We start from the raw sequence: 19,815 nt of genomic DNA, 5'->3' as shown, positions 1-19,815 counted from the left end.
TGTATTTGTATTGGGCAGGCATGTATGGGCCCAAGAAAAGGAAAGATGCTGTATAGGGTATGAAAATGTTTCTATAATTCAATTGCTATTAGATATAATTCCAGTTGGCTTAAAATATCTCTACAATAGTTGTCTATTTTAACAAGCTGGAAGAAGTATATGAAAATGTACTGAGAACATAAAGTGTTCAAAGTAAATGCAAAAGCTGCAAAATTTATCAAATGGCTAAAGAAATCAGTGTAATTAAGCTGCATTAGAATTATGGTTCCAAATTCAATAAAAAAACCATTGCTCTATTAAATAGGATACAGCCGATGTATGTACATCTGCATTTCCATAATGCCAGCATAGGACAATATAATTAGCAATAAAATCTGCTAAACCAGCTTGGTGTGACTGACAAGATTTCTAGTTATTCTCAGAAGTTTTCTAAGCAATCCCTTTCCTCCCAAACTGCCAGCCCCCTCCCCCAGTGCCTGACTCCTTGCCATTTCTTACATTTGTGGTCTGCAAAATGTCAGCACCATTAATCAGAGGTGACATTTCCATCCCTTTCTCTCATAACCTAAGAGCTAGTGCTCGTTTGGTGGAAGTATTTCACGTTGTCGACTTTATAGGCTACCAGCTGATAACCTGGCATTGCCCTGATATTTATTTATAGGGGGAAAATGTCTGGACCAAATGTAATTTCTAATGTTGGAGTTTTCCCCTTACCAGAGGGAGTCCCATTGTGGAGTACTGTGAAGCCGTTACCATGGCAACTCCACTGCGCTATATAGTAGAATCCATTTTAAGGCAATACAGTAGAAGCCATTTTAAGGCACAACAGGCTGTATCTTAACAGAACACACCCTAAGGGGTGTTAGGGGTGTCTTAACCCCAAATTATGATTTTTTTCCAGAGGGTAACTCATCTGTGTACCAAGTTTGGTTGAAATTGCTCAAGGCGTTCCAGAGTTACACTGGAACGAACACACACACACACACACACACACACACACACACATATGTTATTGCTGTTCACATCTAAGGATATAGTCCTAGATAAAATATAAGTCAGTGCAGAAACAACTGGCTGCCTAGATGTTCACTGTTCTTTTTACTCTCTCCTGCTTTCTTTTGATTGTTTCCTAATACTTTCCTAATTTTTTTCCATGCAAATTGATATGGATGTATTAAGGAACAGCATGAACTAAATAAACCTAAAATCCTGGCAAAAATGAAAATAAACTTGAAATTTGACAGATTTGACAAATTCCTTCTCTTGCACAGGAAGATTAGAGAATAATTTGAAGATAGAAAATGCTTGACTATGCTTTCAGATAAGGATTGATGACAGAGATATTTACTTTCTATTACTTATATTCTTATTTTAAAATGAACACATACTGGGGCACCTGGGAAAAAACTGTTTTACTGTTTTCGGGGGGGGGGGGTCGCCCTGTTTATTACTTGTAAGACGATGCTTTTTCTATCAAAGGCCATTTCAAAGAGGAAGGTATATTTAGATAAGAAAGGGTTAATTATAGGGCTGATGAGTTACTATGAACCTGTTCTATTGTTTTCTTTGCATTTCTATAGTTCTGCTAGCTTTCTAAGGATAGTCCTCGACTTACAACAGTTCATTTAGTGACCGTTCAAAGTTACAGCGGTACTGAAAAAAATGATTTATGACCATTTTTCACATTTATGACTTTTGCAGCTTTCACATGATTTACATTTGGATGCTTGACTACTGGTTCATATTTATGATGGTTGCAATGTCCCGGAGTCATGTGATCCCATTTTGCGACCTTCTGACGAGCAAAGTCAATGGGAAAACTAGTTTCACTTAATGACAGTGTTACTAATTTAACAACTGCGGGGATTCACTTAACAAACATGGCAAGAAAAATCATAAAATGGGGCAAAACTCACTTTACAAATTTTTCACTCGGCAACATAAATTTTGGGCTTAATTGTGGTCATAAGTGGAGGACTACATGCATTTTTGATATGGTCAAATGACTATAATCGATAAAGTTTCTTTACCATTTTCAGTTTCCCCACCACTTTTGCTAATGCTATTTCAACTACAGTCTTTGAAGAAAATTGTGGACTTTTCATCTGAGGGTACAAGGATTATTTTCTATACTTAATTCCTCTAGAAGTGAAGTAATATTACTTTAGAAAGTGAAAATGCCTGGAAGGCTATAATAAGGAAGAGATGGAAGTTTAAAGGGGAATGGGGAAAGGATCTTTCTCACTTGTACTGCTAATTAAATTTCCAAAGGATTACTTAACTTTAACCATTATGTGTGTCCTAGGTGAAGGACAGCAGTCTAGGTAAAAGAATTTAAAAGAAAATATGCCTTCTAGGGAAAATTTAAATTCCTAGCTATCTAATATTGTGAATCTGTAGCCTCTCACTCTTTGTCTGTGTATGTGGTGTGTGTGTGTGCGTGCGTGCGCACACATGTGCGTGCATGCATGTATCTGTACATGCATGTTTCAATAGGTCCAACAGTTCTAAATTAGAATACCCACATATTAGGGAACAGAAAGAAGAAAATATTTTTTGACATTCATTAGCACTTTTCATTCTGAATTATTCCAAAGTAATTGTGCTTCTTCAAAGAATCAGACTAAGAAGCACAGCCAGATGGCTGCATTGAATTGCTACCTAACAGTCCTTGAGCTAGCAAGAAAGTATGCCAACATAAAATTTTCTGCCCTGATTGTTGAGCCCTATTCTGCTGAAGGAAAAAAAACAACAGGCTGCTGATACAAGCTGTCCTTGCAATTTTAACATAAAGAAAGTTGAAGAAAGCAACTTCTTCCAATTTAATTTGTCTTTCCATTAATCAACACCTCCCAAAAGGAAAGCAGCCGCAGACTGCCCCCTCTAATGGAGGTGGGGTGTACAGGGTTAATTAGATGTTTGGAAGAGTTGTGTTTTGCCACCTTTAAAATGTCAGACCAACAGCCAGTGATGGGATTCAGCTGGTTCACACTGGTTCAGGTGAACCGGTTGTTAAATTACCTCCCCCCCCCCACACACACACACACACTCACCCGCTATCAATGTGGATCCTGGGCACTGTGCTGTGCTGTAATGGATAAATGGGCAATGGAGTGGCTGGTGCAAGGAAAGGAGAAGGCCGCTTTCCTTCTTTCTTCTCCCTGCTCCTCTTCTTTTCCTCATGTCGGTTCACCCAGGGTCACGTTGGCCATCGCAGGAGGCTCGTTTCACATGTGCGGCAGAGTTGGAGGATGGGGATGGGCCATGCCTCCCACAACAGCCCAATTGGGTGAACCAGTTGTTAAATTATTTGAATCCCACCACTGCTAGCAGCATATCATGACTTATCAGTTCATGTGCTTAATGCTTTGCTGAAACTCATTACCAAACTAGACACTAATAGTTTGAAGGCATAGAAGTGGTGTACAGAATAAGGTAGGTGGAACAATTGATGTTGAGCTGGCTCAGTCTAAGATTAGTGCTGCAAAGGAATGAAAATTCTAGGAGCAAATCCAATAATTTGCAAACAGAACAATAGAACAATCCAAATTAGAACAATCAAAATTCTAACAAGTGCAATAATGTAAAATTGCTTATTGGCAAAAGCAGGGGGAAAACTATAATGAAATCTGCAAACTATAAAGGGGTCTATCTTGATGTGCAGAAGCTACTGAATTAAATGCCACCTATTTTGTACTGGTGTGTCCAGTTTTTCCAAATGCTGAACCTTAAATTTTCCACCATTGTATCACATATTTGAGTATAGGCACAAATTTTCATATCTATCAAGCTTCTAAGATGAAGTGCTCTTCTGAAGTGTTAGCAATCCTTCCCAGTTTTGCATCATGTGCAGATTTGATCAGCACTCCTTGTATCTCCTTATCTACATCATTTATATTTATTTATTTATTTATTAGAAATGTTGAAAAGCACTGGACTAGGACAGAGCACGAAGGGAACCCTCTGCATTCCCCCCCTCTGTCTAGACCAGGGGTGTCAAACTCACATCATCACAGTGGTGTCACATGACATAGCATGGTTTTTCCCCCTTCGGTAAACCAGGCGTGTAACACATCTGGGCTTTGAGTTTGACAGTCCTGATCTAGACATAGATTTATTAAGATCCAAGTTGAACCAGAACCTGGTAAAGTTGCTCAACCAATCGAGAATCAGGACCAACCATACCACATTATTTCCTTATATCAACAAAGAGGCTATGATCAATAGAATACATCCATAGAAATTCAAATGCAATGTATTCACAAAATTCCCTTGGTCTATTAATGTAATCTCTTTGTTGGAAAAGAAAAAGAAAAGATGTAAGTTTGTCCAGCATGACTATTTTTAACAATCCCATGCTGGCTTTTAACTTTGTTCCTTTCTAAGTGCTTACAAATCCACTGTTAAATTATCCTTTACAGGATTTTCCCAACTGCTGTTATCAAGCTGCTTGAGCTGTAATTTCCTGGGTTCTCCCCATACTGTCGTTTTTAACAAATGGAATAATGTTAACTGTTCTCCAATATTTTGATACATCTCTTGCCCTTCAGAAATTCTCAAATTAACTAAAGTTTATAGACAGTGATTCTGAGATCATATCCGCTTGTTCCTTTAGCACTTTGAGATGCACATAATCAAAGCATCTAGGCATTATCTCACCATTTCCTTACCTATTTTGGCCTGCATTTCTCTTCAGCTCCCCATGGTGTGATTTCTGACAGGTTGGACCATTTCCCCCCTTCATTTTGTAATCACATTATCATTAGTGGGACAGCTAAGCGATTAAGATGTCATTCAATTTGCTCTGTGCTGTAGAGTTTTTCAAAAGTTCTTTGTTGCTAATTTTACACCCAGGAAAAAAAAAAGCTCACATTTTTAAATATAAGCAATCAAATTAAAGATGCATTTTAGCTTTCCACTGCTTTACAATATTAAATCAGGCAGTTAGTAACGTGAATGGAATATTTAAAAAGAACGAGATGAGTAACAGGTAGGCATACATATCCAGCAACTTTCAAGAAAAAATCTTTGCTACGTTTTTGTCTTCTATCCGAGCATATAATTTATCAGTATGGAATTGAGAAGGATAAGCTTGCCCTAGTTTGACCACTATCATTGCCTTCTTTGGGAAAATCCCTTCAAATTAAATTTATCTTTGCACTGAGTCTATTCTGACTTTGCAAAGTTCAAACAACAATAGCCCTGCTGGAAGAGAATACTGGCAGTTCAGGGTTGAAGTGTGGTGTCCTTGATGTTTTCTGAGCTTGGAATTTTCTTGCAGACACTTTGTTATCCAGTTAGATAATATCATTGGTGCTAGAAGGTAGTAGGTGTTCTGACCTAGGCTTCCCCAAAAAGCACAAAACAGAATCCTGGTCTTGACAAAACCCCTTTTATTAAATGAATGTGAATTTCATTCAAATTCAGCAATGGCCTGGTAAACAGTCTTTCAAAATTTAAGACCAAAGACCTTATCTAGCTTAGAAAGCTGCCATGTAAATATTTCCCAAACGCAGTGCTGTGCAAGGAAAGACTTGACACAGAGTCTCTGAGATTCACGGACAGATCTTCACACACCTGAAATGAATGAATGAATAAACGAATGATTTTTTTTCCTGAAAAAGCCCACTCCCCTTTCACTCCTCTTGTATTTCCTATGGGAGGGGCCATTTACTGTTCACCTGTGGCTTTACTCCCAAGTCGACCCTGACTTTTGAGCTGTTCTTTTCTTGTGGCAGCTCTGCGCATGCGCACACTGGAACAGGCTCCAGCTGTTCCTCTGCCTCACTGTTGTCTGACTCCGAAGGCAGCTGAGAACTGTCAGACAGCCTTGGCCCAATCTCTGCCTCTGATGCAGAGCCCTCGTCTGAGCCTTCCCCAGCCTCCAGGCTGGCCCATTTCCTCCCCAACCTCCTCACTCTGCTGCCAATTTCGCTGGCCATTGGCAGGCCACAACACTGGGGTTTGCTCTCTGTTTACCTCTAAATGCCACTCATATAAAAACAGATTCCCTTCCCTTCTAGTACAGATGAATAACTGGGTAATGAAACATCTGAAAGAAAACAACCAACTTGGACTCCACAATGATAACACCTTCCCAATTTTGATCATTTGTGAACATGGTAAAAATTACACTGCAAGCAGAAATATTATAAAGATGTGCTGTGGGTACCGGCGCCTCGGTTCAGCCAGCTGACCCCATCGCTGGCCATAGGGGGCGAACAGCTGTCCCCTGTGGAGCGGGCGCGCAATTTGGGCGTCCTCCTCGATGCCCGGCTGTCAATGGAGGACCATGTGGCAGCCGTGGCAAGGGGGGCGTTCCACCAGGTTCGCCTGGTGCGCCAATTGCGCCCCCTACTGGACCGGAGTGCCCTGCGCACGGTCACTCATGCGCTGGTGACGTCTCGCCTGGACTACTGCAATGCCCTCTACATGGGGCTTCCCTTGGGACGCATCCGGAGACTGCAGCTAGTTCAGAACGCAGCCGCGCGGGTTACTATGGGAAGTACTCGTTACTCCCACGTAACACCTCTCCTGCGCGAGCTGCACTGGCTACCTGTGGCCTTTCGGGTGCGTTTCAAGGTATTGATTACCATCTTTAAAGCGCTCCATGGCATAGGACCTAGGTATCTGCAGGATCGCATCCTACCACACACGTCCCTGCGACCTATCCGCTCACACAGAGAGGGGCTCCTCCTGGTGCCGTCTGCTAGGCAATGCCAGCGGGCGACACCTAGGAGTAGATCCTTCTCTGTGATGGGCCCAACCCTCTGGAATGACCTCCCCCCAGACATTCGAACTACCACCGACCTCCGTTCCTTCCGGCAAAAGTTAAAGACTCACCTATTTCAATCAGCTGGCCTGGCACTTTCTTAGTTTTACCTCCCGGGGATTTATTCATTTTAATTGGGTTTGGGGTTTTAATAAGCTTTTAATGTACTATATTTATTATTCTATATACAGTCTTGCAACCTCCTCCACCTACGTATTTAATTATTTAACTGTTTTATGTATGTATTTTATAACGCATTTTAGTGACTGTACACCGCCCCGAGTCCCTTTCGGGAGAAGGGGCGGTCTATAAATACGAATAATAAATAATAAATAAATAAATAATAAATTAACAGCTCTTTTCAGCTCCCTCTTTATTCCTGCTTAGTACTCATATTTCTTTACATCTGAATTATTTAAACTTCTGTTAAGTTATATTGTACTTTGCAAGGCTTCTTTGTGTATTTATAAATACAGAATTACTATCTAGCTTACCTGAAGGGGGATTGATTCATTCCATCATCTAGTCGTAGAGTGATACCCTATACTTTTTACCTCTTTTTTTTAGTGTGCACTGAAGTCTTCACCCTGAAGATGTAATGCACAAAACATCCACACATATATACAATAGTGATTTCCCAGGCAGGTATTTCCAAAGTCAATTTGAACTCTGAATTCAGCCTTTCTCGCTATCATGTTTGAAAATTTGAAAAGCTAAAATAGTCCAAGGACAGATTGTCATGCATGTTATATTGGGTTACTGTTGTTCTAAAGTATTTCTTTTATTAAAATAGGCAGGCTTGTATCCTATATCTTTCCAGGGCTTTATGAAATTATGCAAGACAAATTTAATGTGAATTGTTTAGTGCATATACAAGACCAGAGATTTAGAATTTTAATTCTCTGAAAATTTCTCTAAAGGTTTGCCACCCAAAGTGATAGTGGAATTGGACAGCTTATAAATTTAATAAACAAACAGCTATAATGGATTGTTCTTTTGGTTTGTCATACAGTCAGCTTAGATGCATAGACTGGATTTGGTATTTTTATCCATCTATTGCAGCGGTGTCAAACTCGTGTTGTCACATTGTTATCACTTTTCCCCCCTTTGCTAAAACGGGGGTGGGCGTGGCCAACATAGGATGCACGTGGTCCATGGGCCGCACGTTTGACATTCCTGATCTATTGAATAGTTCCTAAGAACCTGGGATAGGCAGAGGCTGTTGTCTGCTGGTGTTAAATGTACCACAACAGAAAGTAAAGTTGCCTTTTGCGATTGACAGATGGTGATTTTGTCAAGATTGATCATTGGTGTTTAAGTTGTGCTCCAAAAGTTTTGGGATTGTACCCAAGGCACTTATTATTGTAGGTGCTATCTTTGCTTTGTTTTCTTTTGCCACAGTCATTCTACTTCTATTTGCCGGTCTTTGTATTTTGTGACAACCCCCCCCCCACACACACACACATTTCCTTCTCTTCTGTTCTGCTGCCTCCAGGTTCTGCAACAACTACTACTTTTTTTTTTTTTTGCTAAGTTTGGGGTGTTATGCAGTAGACATGTCTCTGCTTGAATTCTAATTATAATTATGTGTGGGTAATTTATAGTTATATTTAAAGAATAACACTGGTGGAAACTTAATAATTCAAGAACCTAAGAATTTTTAAGATAGTATATAAGAATATAGGCAATTCCAAGTAGGATAGTGAAATGTATTGGAACGTTAATTCAATGATCTCTTGTATTGTGTGGATATTGAAAATAGGTATCATTCCCTAGCAAACTATAGTAATCAGTTTACCACAAGGGACTAATCACAAAAGTAATCGAAATTTGCAGTAGTGGTGAATCCAAATAGTGGTAATCCAAACCTAGTCTAAGCATTGGCACCAGCAGTACAGAAAGAAATCAAACTAAAAACATAGTCAGCATTTAATCAGGCGTCAAAATGATTAGGTAGGTCAAACAATCTGGAGCAACAAAGTACAATGTTGCAATCATATACAACAATTTGCCAAGTAAGCTGTGTTTCTGTTTTGATTCTGGGTGGCAAAACTCCAACCAAGATATAGCAGCCTATGATTGACTCACATCTCCCATGATTCTCAAGACTGTTGGCTTTATTATCTTGCAGTTCTGCCTAACTGGGTTTCTAATTGGCTAACTGGGCTTCTACACAATAGCACTATTATCCCTGTAAGGCTTATGATTTGAGTTCAGACTCCATTGATAGGGGGGAAATTATATCAGAACTTGTTGGCAGGTGGGATGTGTTCTCAATGGGCTTTCAGGTGTGATTTAAGCTCACTTACAGGTTATTTGCAGGATCACCATCTCCTACCATCTCTGCTCACCTCGCCAATTGCAGCAGGGAAGATATATTCTAGGCATCTTCCATTAAACAAATGACATTTTATTGCATCCCAGAGCCATGCCTGCATAGGGAAGGCAGCACCTTCCCTATGCAATAGTATCCTCTTAGACAGGGGTGGCGAACAAGTTCGACAAAAAGAGCCAAAATTTTAAACTGTGAGAGTCAGAGAGCCACACCACGCAGTGACCTGCCAAAACAGACCCGGAAGCATAGTTCCCTCTAATTTGTTTTCGATGTGAGCAGAAAAGTATAGTGTTTGAGCGGCACATTTTCATGCCTGAGCACCCGAATTTTTTTCACAGATGTCACCTAAGACAACAACGAAATCAGTATTATTTGAAACTCAAAGTTATGTTTCTTCAAGGTACCCGCTTAATTCAAAGTGTTATATAATATCAGTATCACTTAACAACGCTCCTGCTTAGCAACCAAAATGTTGGCTCAGAAACTCTGGCATTTGAAGCACGCAACTCTTAAAGCTGTCAAGTTACAAGACCCTTGCACCCCTAACCCTTTAGGGAAAAAAAACCCCAGGGGTCTTCAAACCTGACAGCTTTAACACTTGTGGACTTCAACTCCCAGAATTCCTCCTCCAGTCATGTTGCAGCAACGTCATCTGCGTGGATCTGCTCCATCTTTGCTTTCTTCATTGTGGGCAGGGCTTCTGCTGAAGATGCCGACGAGTACGAGTTGCCACCAGAATAACTGCTGCTACCTCCTCCTCCTCCTCCTCCAACAGAATCACCAGATTTGCTCCTGAGCTCAGCGCTGGGTTACCTCTGCCCCCTCCCCCTCCTCCGTGCTTTTGAGGAGCCATGAGACTTTTTTTCCCCTGCTCCCCCCCCCCCGCCTTCCTACTGGCTCCTGCAGCCTCATGGCTCCTCAAAAGCACGGCGGAGGAGGAGGAGGGGGCAGGGGTAACCCAGCGCTGACTGAGCTCAGCTGCTCCGATCGGAGGGGAGGCGCCGCTGCCACGCGCGGAGATGCCGGCTGGAGCTTTGGCGGCTTCATCTCAGCCGCAGCGCCGGGCGGCAAATCCGGCAGTGCTGCCTGTTAGAGGAGGATGATGAGGAGGTGGCAGCAGTTCTTCCGGTGGCGGTGGGGGCTTTGGGGCTTCACAACTAGCCTCAGTCGCCCCGTGCTCCTCAAAGCAAGTCTGGGGAAGTCCTTTGCAGGCGGCTCGTTCTAGCTGCCTGCAAAGGACCTCCCCAGCTTCCAAAAGGGAGCGCGCGATCCGAGCCACAGTATACTAAATAATGATAAGAGGCAAAGAGCCTCATTTATTTTGGCCGGGAGCCGCGTGTTCACCACCCCTGCTCTTAGAGATCCTGATGGCCCAAAATCTTTAATGCTAGCCATTAAAGATCTAGATGTTTCTTCAGGCGTCTGAGCAGGGTGGCTAGGCAAACTCTGGATGTTGTTTTGTTCTGTTTTGGGTGTGTCAGGTTGTGTTTGTGTCCTATGGTTGTAGTTAAATTGTTGCATTTAACCCTTGTATTCTGTTCAGAGTTACTTCTGTATGCTAGGCAATCTTTCTTATTTATTTGTTTGCTTGTTTATATCCCACCTTTATTCTATTTATAAATAATTAGGTGAATATACCTAATACTCCTTCCTCCTCCTATTTTCCCCACAAAAACCTTGTAAAGTGGGGTAGGTTGAGAGAGAGTGTGTGATTGGTCCAAAGTCACTCAGCTGGCTTTCATGACTAAAGCAGAACTAGAACTCACAGTTTCTGCTCTGCTGCCTCAACCATTAATAAATCATAGACTAATAGAAAGAATAGGTCTCATGTTAAACTCTTATAGAAAATCTTATTTTTTTCTAACCAAAAAGATGGCTATAATAATTTAGAGAGCGAACAATTCCTGTCTATGAACTTGATTATGCACTTATAATCTCAAGTGGCTGTTGGAGGCTGACTTTCTCTTTCCCTTTTCCAGTTTACATAGAAATATTGGGGAAAAAATCATCAATAAATTGAAGTCATGGTGTAATTAGTGAAGTTCTGAAGAGGAGTTTGTGAGTGAGGGGGATAACGAATAGCCCCTAGTTAAACAAAACTGAAGAATTTGTGAACTTGGTCTTGCCAACCTGTTTTTTTCTCCAATTGCATGAGTGCCATCTGCTGGTTAATGGATGTATAGCCACACACCATATGATGCTTTTGTTTTTCCCGGTTTCACATATTCAGCTATGCTGAGCATTTCTTCTGTAGGTTTTGAAATATTCTCATTCAGTTTTATAATTTCTTTTTTAAAAAAATCCCTAAAATAACATTTTCATAATAATAGACTTTTCCATTTACTTTGTTACACTGTAGTTTATGAAGTGCAACTATTTTTTTATTATTGTTTGTGGTGCATTTAATTCACCAGACGTCTGCATGGAAACTTCTGTGAAACTTTTTTTCACAGACCTCATAGGAAAGCCATGCCACACAGGTTGCAAAATGAGGAAACGAGGATGAATTTGGGAAAATTGAGAGATATAACATTTATTCCATTGGGGGAGGAGGAGAGGACAAAACTATTAGGAAAGCAGGATAGATTTTGGTACAATGTTGCCAGAGTCGAGTTGAGTCAAGTCGAGTAGCATAGAGTAGCGTAGTGTAGAGTAGAGTAGTATAATAATCAAATTATTATGGTTTGGGACATGCTATGCATTTGTTTGTTTGTTTGTTTGTTTATTATTTATTCTTTCTCAACGAAATACTTGCAGCCAACATTTCTAGATTCTTCCACATCATCTAATTTGTTTCAACTTTAGATATGCACAGAGTCCAGAATCCCGTTTTTTCACATTATGTTTTATTTGTTTTATCTAGTTACTAAACATAGCATTTAACATTACACCCGCTACGCATCTAGAGAGAATTTTTAAAAAAATACCATGAAACTGAACACATAAAAGCAAACAGCATGTAAAACAAACACAATTGTAAGACAGATTTTTTTTTCAATTAAAATGAAAAATTGTGTGTACAACTTTTTATAGCACTGAAACTCTGATGGTATCAAAGATTCTTTACTACTTGCCTAAAGTAGAAAGAAAGCAGCTCATTTCCCTTTAGAGTTCTTCAATTGCAATTTTGATGTAAAATACAGGAGCAAATAATCTGTTTCCAAATTATCTAGAGTTTGAGAGGTCAAAATGAACATTTTGGCAAAACAATAGGCAAATAGGCCAACCAACCCTGAAAGCAAAAAAAAAAAAAAAGTGAAATAATCTACAAAGTACAGCTTTGCAAAACGTTTAGCCCCTGCATTTCACACTCTTTTGAGTTTCCAATAGTCTTATTTATACTGTATAAATAGGAGATGGTTAAGCCATGATTCATATGGTTAGATTATCTTTCTTCAAGGAAAAGTGCAGTTAACACGCCACACCAATATTGTTGCATCAGGGTTATGGGTGTGTGTTTATGGTAGTGACTAAAATGGTAATTACTTTTTCAACAGAGCCACCCACCTGGGTAAACAAACCAAAAAGTGGAGTTTTCAGTGTTGGTGGAAGTTTTGTACTGTTGTGTGAAGCTATTGGCTTCCCTGAGCCAACTATAAAATGGAAAAAGAACGGCATTCCTATTGAAGGTAAGCATAGGATTTAAACCTACAGTTCAATAATAGTAGACAGCTATATAAACTGGCCTTTTCGAGTGTGATGCTTCTGGATGCATAAGATTTCAGCTTCCATTATCCCTAGTTATCGATCCTATGGATTGGATATGTTTCTTAAAATCCAACACCACTAAATTAGACAATTCTACTATAGAAGAAACCCAGTGAGATTGCTAAAATTTAATCAGTTTTATTGGACTAACTTCCCAGTAACAGAGATATTGTGATTGATTATTTGATAAAGTTGTCTGGATTCCTTTCATTCTTATGGGTAATAAGCTATGTCTCTTCAGCCATGATGCACACAATACCAACAGATCTACAATTTAGAATCCAATTCCGTCTAATCATTGACTTCAGCTATGGATTCCCATAATGTTGACATGATGGGCTTGTTTAGATGGGTGCTGTTGCATAATAGCCATTGAGGAGGTGTCCATTCAAAAAATAGCTTGCACAACCATTTTGAAATATTTGTTCTTAAATATGCATATCTCCCTAGAAAATGAACAATAAGACAAGGGAAACAATAAATGTCCCAGAGAGCTAGAAAGGATGTCAGGAAACAATTTCACACTCCTACAGTAGCTATTTTCTTGGAGTATCCATTGCATGTTCTCAAAATATGAGATGTATCTATGAACCTGTCCCCAAATTCATATCTTTGTACTCCTATGTACTATAAACAAAACAAAGAACAATAATACAAAGAAAATACTAAAATACTAAAAAAGGCTACCTACCATATAAAATGGTGAAGTCTCCTTCATTAGTGGTTTTCCAAAAGAGACTTAATGGTCCTTGTTCAGAGATGCTCTAATACATACTGCCATAAGCAAGGGATGGACTTGATACTCAAAAGTAACTTCCAGCTCTCTGGTTGCATAATTTTAAGAATCTTGGTTAAGATTAGTATTGTATTTAGTATAGGAATTATATTAAATTGGAATTATGCTAAATTATACTTGGAGGGACGCAGTGGCTCATTGGCTAAAATGCTGAGCTTGTCGATCAGAAAGCTCAGTGGTTCGAAACCCTAGCACCGCGTACCGGAGTGAGCTCCCGTTACTTGTCCTAGCTTCTGCCAACCTAGCAGTTTGAAAGCATGTAAAAATGCAAGTAGAAAAATAGGAACCACTTTTGGTGGGAAGATAACAGTGTTCTGTGTGCCTTCGGTGTTTAGTCATGCCGGCCACATGACCACAGAGACATCTTCGGACAGTGCTGGCTCTTCGGCTTTGAAAGGGAGATGAGCACCGCCCCTTAGAGTCGGGAATGACTAGCACATATGTGCAAGGGGAACCTTTACCTGCAATTGGGAACTTAATTTCTGTTCTAAGCAAGACGGTTGTTAAATGAGTTGTGTGTAATTTTATAAACGTTTTATGTCACGGCTATTAAGTGAATCACTATAATTATTACATGAAGCATGTAGTTGTTAAGATCATTTGGCATTCCTGATTTTTTTTTTTGTGAGAATATTTATACTTTCAAATGGAGTTTATAATGCCTGTTGCTTGTTGGTGGTCTTCTATTTTGGCATTTGTCAGGCCTAGTCATATTTAGCTTCCAAGTTCAGATAGGTTGAGATAATTGAAATGTTGGACTAGAACAGGGGTGTCCAAACTTGGGAACTTTAAGACTTGTGGACTTCAACTGCCAGAATTCCCCAGCCAGCATGGCTGGCTGGGGAATTCTGGGAGTTGAAGTCCACAAGTCTTAAAGTTCCCAAGTTTGGACACCCCTGAACTAGAAGATCTCCAAGGCCCCTTCCAACTCTGTTATTCTATTCCATTCTAACTAGATTTGAAATTGAAGGTTAAACCAAATAACTTACCACTAGGGCAAAATCAAAGGCAAGTTTAGACAGTTTGTCATTATGCTATATTACTAGAAAAATAGATATCTGCAGTTTGTTTTAAGCTTTAAAGAGTAATCATGTGTCACCAGTATGGCATTTATAGGTACAGCTAACTCATAAACAAACCATGCATCCAGAAATGTTAGGCTTAAAGCAAAACAAGTCTTGTTCATGATGTCATTATTTAACACTAATTGTTATTTGCATAATTCAATTTGTTTTAATGCAGCACATAATATAAAGATAAATTAATGTTTTCTACATTTTCTCACCTTTTCTGTACGACTAATGTTTGCCAGAGGAAAAGTTAGTGCTAGGGAAGAATTGGAAGTCTCTTAGTATAAGTACCATTTTCTTACCTTATTGACAGATAACGAAATAAAATCCAGCAGAGCTGCTTTTTCAACAAGGGAGATCAGCATCATTGACCTGGAGCTGAGTGACACTGCAGTGTACCAGTGTGAGGCTACCAACAAGCATGGCACTATCCTGGCCACAGCAAACATTGATGTTCTCAGTAAGTTATTTTTTACAGGGAATAGCACGTTCAGGCTTTCACCCATACTTGCCATGCACAAGGATCAGAAGAAGACTGGTTTGAAGAGAGCTACTGCCTCTCACAGGGGAAAATGCTGAACTTCATGGATCAAAATTCCATCTGTCTTTGTATGTAAGGAATGATATTAATTATTATCAATTAACAAGGAGGCTAAAACATATGAAGAACTGTTACAGGAACGGGGCATGGCTAGTCTAGTAAAGATAAGGACCAGGGGAGACATGCTAGCAGTGTTCCAATAATTGGGAGGCTGCCACAGGGAGTCAAGCTATTTTCCAAGGCACCTGAAGGCCAGACAAGGATGGATGGAAACTGATCAAGGAGAGATTCAACCTAGAAATAAGGATAAACTTTCTGACAGAGAGAACAATCAACCAATGGAAGAGGTTGCCTCCGTAAGGTGTGGGAGCTTCATCACTGGAAGCTTTCAAAAGAGATTGGACTGCCATCTGTGAGAAATGATGCAGGGCTCCTGCTTGGATGGGGGTTGGACTAGATGATCTACAAGGTCACTTCCAACTCTGTTAATCTGTTAAGAGCAAGGTAACTAAGTGATTAGGGGTTGGTGTTAGGATACATTACATTTAGGGTGGTAATTAGAATAGATCAAATTCTTTTTTTAATTAGAATGATCTGTGCGTCATCATAGTGAGCCAAGAAAACTTTTTAATGTCTATATTTCTGCTCAGAATGGCATTTGTATAAATAATGCTAATCTAATAGGAAAAACACTATTCATACAGCTGAGAGAAATAAAGGTAGATTGAAATAAAATATGCCCTTTTTTGCTGAACCAGTTTTTTAGTCAAACATTTTCCACATTTTTTAATCCCATTGATCCACTAAAATATGTTTTTTTTTCATTTTCTACCATTTTTACAGTAAGAGCTGTTAAGAATATCATTTTATGTGCTTTGGAAAAATGGAAAATATAAAACAAAACAAAGCAAAAACAAAAGGAACTTTGCCACCAAATGTGACATATTGGTAAAGTTGCTTATAACAATGCCCAACAAAACCTGAAAGGTCTACAGTGTAATTTTGATGAAGTGTGAATCTATCTCTGAATTCATGGTTTATTTGCTTGTATCCTAATCAATAGCATAGATCAGGATTAAATACTGTTGCAAGGTGCAGGTGCCTTCCAAACGTCTGTTTCATGGTCAGAGCTTCCTCTTATGATTATGTCCCTGAATTTTTTTTAATGAATTACTAAATATAGGTGAAAATTAGGAAAGTCAAAAAAGAATATTAAATCCTCAGAAAAGTTTTAGCATATCTTAAACTGTCAAAAAGTCCTAGAGCATCCAGACCTTTTAAAATCTGAAAGATCAGAAGTATTCACCTCCATCTCTTTTCTAGTAAAATTCTATTCGCATTGTTTATAATTGTGAAAAAGTAATTTTTTTTAAAGGAATAAAATAAGTATACCTCAAAATCACACAATTTGCCCTAGGATTAAGGCTACTTCTTTTTTTATCACTGTTGGTAGTCCTACCTTGACTCTTCCTTTGTTAATTTACATTTCCTTTTTCAGATATCCCCCCTGAAATATTAACTCCAGATGGTGAAGAATATGTGGCAGTAATGGGTTATTCAAGTCACTTGTACTGTCAGTTTTTTGCAATACCCACACCAGATATTTCTTGGTAAGCTTTATTTCACTTCCTTGATAAGCTCTTTTTTCATAAATTGTTGTTGACATCTTTTAATCTGTTTATATTTGATTGCCCGAAAAAAATGAATTTTTGCACCAGAAAAGTGTACTTTAAAAAAAGCTGTAATTGTTGATGATAGAATACTCATAAGCTACCTTTGTATTAAATATTCCAAGCGTTAACATGACAGTGTTAATGAAACTGTGCATTGTTAGTCATGAAATGATAAGCTCTCTATTTGCTCAGAGGGTTTCCTTTGTCAATAATAAATTAGATGAATTCCAATGTAATTTTGAAAAGATACCATTGTACTGCAATCATCCTTAAAGTTTCCTACAAATTTCCTTAGTTAGCAAAGAAACTTGTCTCAGACGTAGCTTTATCTGTTGGACAATCTATCTGAAGTTGAACTAGACTGCCCTCTGCATATGGTCTCATTATTCTTTATTCATTTCTGTGATCAAATATTTCTAAACACTCATGTTCTGCATATTTTTTGCCTTACAATACTAGCCAGCATTTCTGACCATTACATAGAGAGAACATTCCAGAAAATGTAAGCAAACCATTGTAAATTACCCAATCTCTACAATCTGCAAGATGTTTCCTTATTTTTTCCCTTACACACACACACACACACACACACACACACACACACACACACACACACTACAGAAACAACTTTACATGATCAAGTCAGTATTACCGTGTTTTCCCGAAAATAAAACAGGGTCATATTTTCTTTTGACCCCTGAAATAAGGACTTGGCCTTATTTTCGAGAAGGTCTTATTTGTTTTGAGGTGCAGGAGGCAGTAAGTGAGGTCACCTCATTTCAGGGAGGGCTTATTTTCAGGGGAAGGCTTATTTTAGCGCATGCACTCAAAAGCCCAATTGGGCTTTTAATATCTGGGGAGGTCTTATTTTTGGGAAAACAGAGTATCAATTGCAATTGATTTTAGAGAAACTGTGGTTGCACAGTGGTTAGAATGCAGTATTACAGGCTAACTCTGCCCATTGTCAGGAGTTTGATCCTGACCAGCTCAAGGTTGACTCAGCCTGACGAGTTCAGGAAAATGAGGACCCAGATTGTATTCTGACTCTGTAAACTATTCAAAGTGTGCTGTAATGTATTGTGGAATAGTATATAAGTCTATTGTGTTGCTATTATCCATATTTGTAAATTTGGAAAACTATTTGGAAATTAAAACTGGTCCAGAATGCAGCAGCATGTATCATTTGGAACACCCCACACTTTGCCCATACTAACCACTGCTTTGGCTTCCAGTTTCTTTCCAGGTAAAATTCAAGTTGCCGGTAAGGGAATGTTACATCTTTAAATCTGTCCTAAATAGCACTGAGCTGAGACCCAAAGTGCTGTTTCAAAAGGCAACTGGACTTTCTTTGTTTTTCCTTGAAGACATTATACTTCTCATCCAAGATGCTTCTTCAGTTCTCTGAACAAACTTCTTGGATGAGAAGTGAAATGTCTTCTCATCGTCCAGTTGCCTTTTGAAAAAGCACCTTTGGGACAATCATCATCTTTATTCATTTAACCACCCCATAATCCCTTGTGGGATGGAATATGTTCAATTGAATGTAGCTAGCAGAGTCTTTTAATGACCGGATGCCCTTCGTGTCGCCAATGCAGAGTTTTCTTCAGCAGATGTATTCTCAGTGCGCCTAGAGAGAGAAATATCTGCCTCTATCTATCATCAAACTCACAGCTTCCTGATTGCGAGGCAAGAACTCCACCTTTTGGCCCACTGCACCACTCCAACTTTGGAACAATCATTACCTGAATAATTGAGAATCTCCATAGATACTGAGCTGAGAATATGCAGGATCACCTATCCTTGAGAGTATCTACCTGCTCTCCTGGGTGTCACGAAATGGACAAGTTGCAAGTCCTTTCTTTAAATGTTGTCATCTATCAGAACCTAGAAGATGTGGCCTTTCCATAGCTTCCCTACCTCCTATCTAAGGGGACGCAGTGGCTCAGTGGCTAAGATGCTGAGCTTGTTGTTTAGAAAGGCCGACAGTTTGGCGGTTCAAATCCTCTAGTGCCACATAACAAAATGAGTTCCCGTTAATTGTCCGAGCTTCTGCCAACCTAGCAGTTCAAGAGCATGTAAAAATGCAAGTAGAAAAATAGGAACCACCTTTGGTGGGAAGGTAACAGCATTCTATGCGCCTTCTTCATTTAGTCATGCCAGCCACATGGCCAGGGAAACGTCTTCGGACAGCGCTGGCTCTTCAGCTTTGAAACGGAGATGAGCACTGTCCCCTACAGTTGGGAACAACTAGCATATATGTGCGAGGGGAACCTTTACCTTTATCTCCTCTCTGAGATCCAGTAAGCCTCTACCCTCTACCCTTTTGAGGCCTTCCAAAAAGCTTTAAAGATTTGACTTTTCCCACAAGACATGAGATAATGAGAGGCTGGAACCCAGCAAAGCTCTACAGTTTGTTTAGATACATGGGGATATGTTATATCTGGGGCATTGGGAAGTGCTTGCTGGTGCTTGTGTTTTGTGTATGTGTGTGTGTGTGTGTGTTTACTGTTTGATTTTATTATTTTATTAGCCACCCATAGAAGTGCCATGTAAGATGGGTGACTACATAAATAAATCCCCACCTTCCTTTTTCAGTCCCACAAAAACTTGTGGAGATCAAAGGGAGGTAGATATCCTCCATTCTGCCAAAGAACCAAACAAACCCCCAATTCTTGTCTCCAGTCCTTGAGTCTCTCTTTGTGATGTGTTGCACAGCTTGTCATAAAATAAAACTAAAATGTGCTTTCTACAATGCTCAAGAAGAAGACTAAGGGACCCTATCGGCAATGGGTTAATGGAGGTTAAGATAAAGCAGAGCTATCACTGCAAACAGGATGGAGTTCTGTGCATAGACTGATCTATGGGGTGTTTAGTGTTCTCTGAGCTTGGTGATTTTTTTTTGGGGGGGGGAGGGGGAAGA

At 39.5% G+C, this 19,815-nt stretch overlaps 1 protein-coding gene across 4 annotated transcripts in view; it reads left to right on the top strand.

Moving 5' to 3' along the window:
• Positions 1-19,815, top strand: part of CHL1 (cell adhesion molecule L1 like) — a 220,055-nt gene that overhangs the window by 155,036 nt on the left and 45,204 nt on the right. For all 4 annotated transcript variants that reach the window (XM_081940227.1, XM_081940228.1, XM_081940226.1 and 1 more), the window contains 3 exons: positions 12,605-12,736; positions 14,995-15,141; positions 16,721-16,832. In XM_081940227.1, the coding sequence (XP_081796353.1) occupies positions 12,605-12,736; positions 14,995-15,141; positions 16,721-16,832 (391 nt within the window). The remainder of the gene's footprint in view (positions 1-12,604; positions 12,737-14,994; positions 15,142-16,720; positions 16,833-19,815) is intronic.

Source organism: Natrix helvetica (assembly GCF_964273705.1).
Source record: "Natrix helvetica genome assembly, chromosome: 1".
Classification (NCBI taxonomy): Eukaryota; Metazoa; Chordata; class Lepidosauria; order Squamata; family Natricidae; genus Natrix; species Natrix helvetica.
This window is presented reverse-complemented; position numbering and strand designations above follow the sequence as displayed.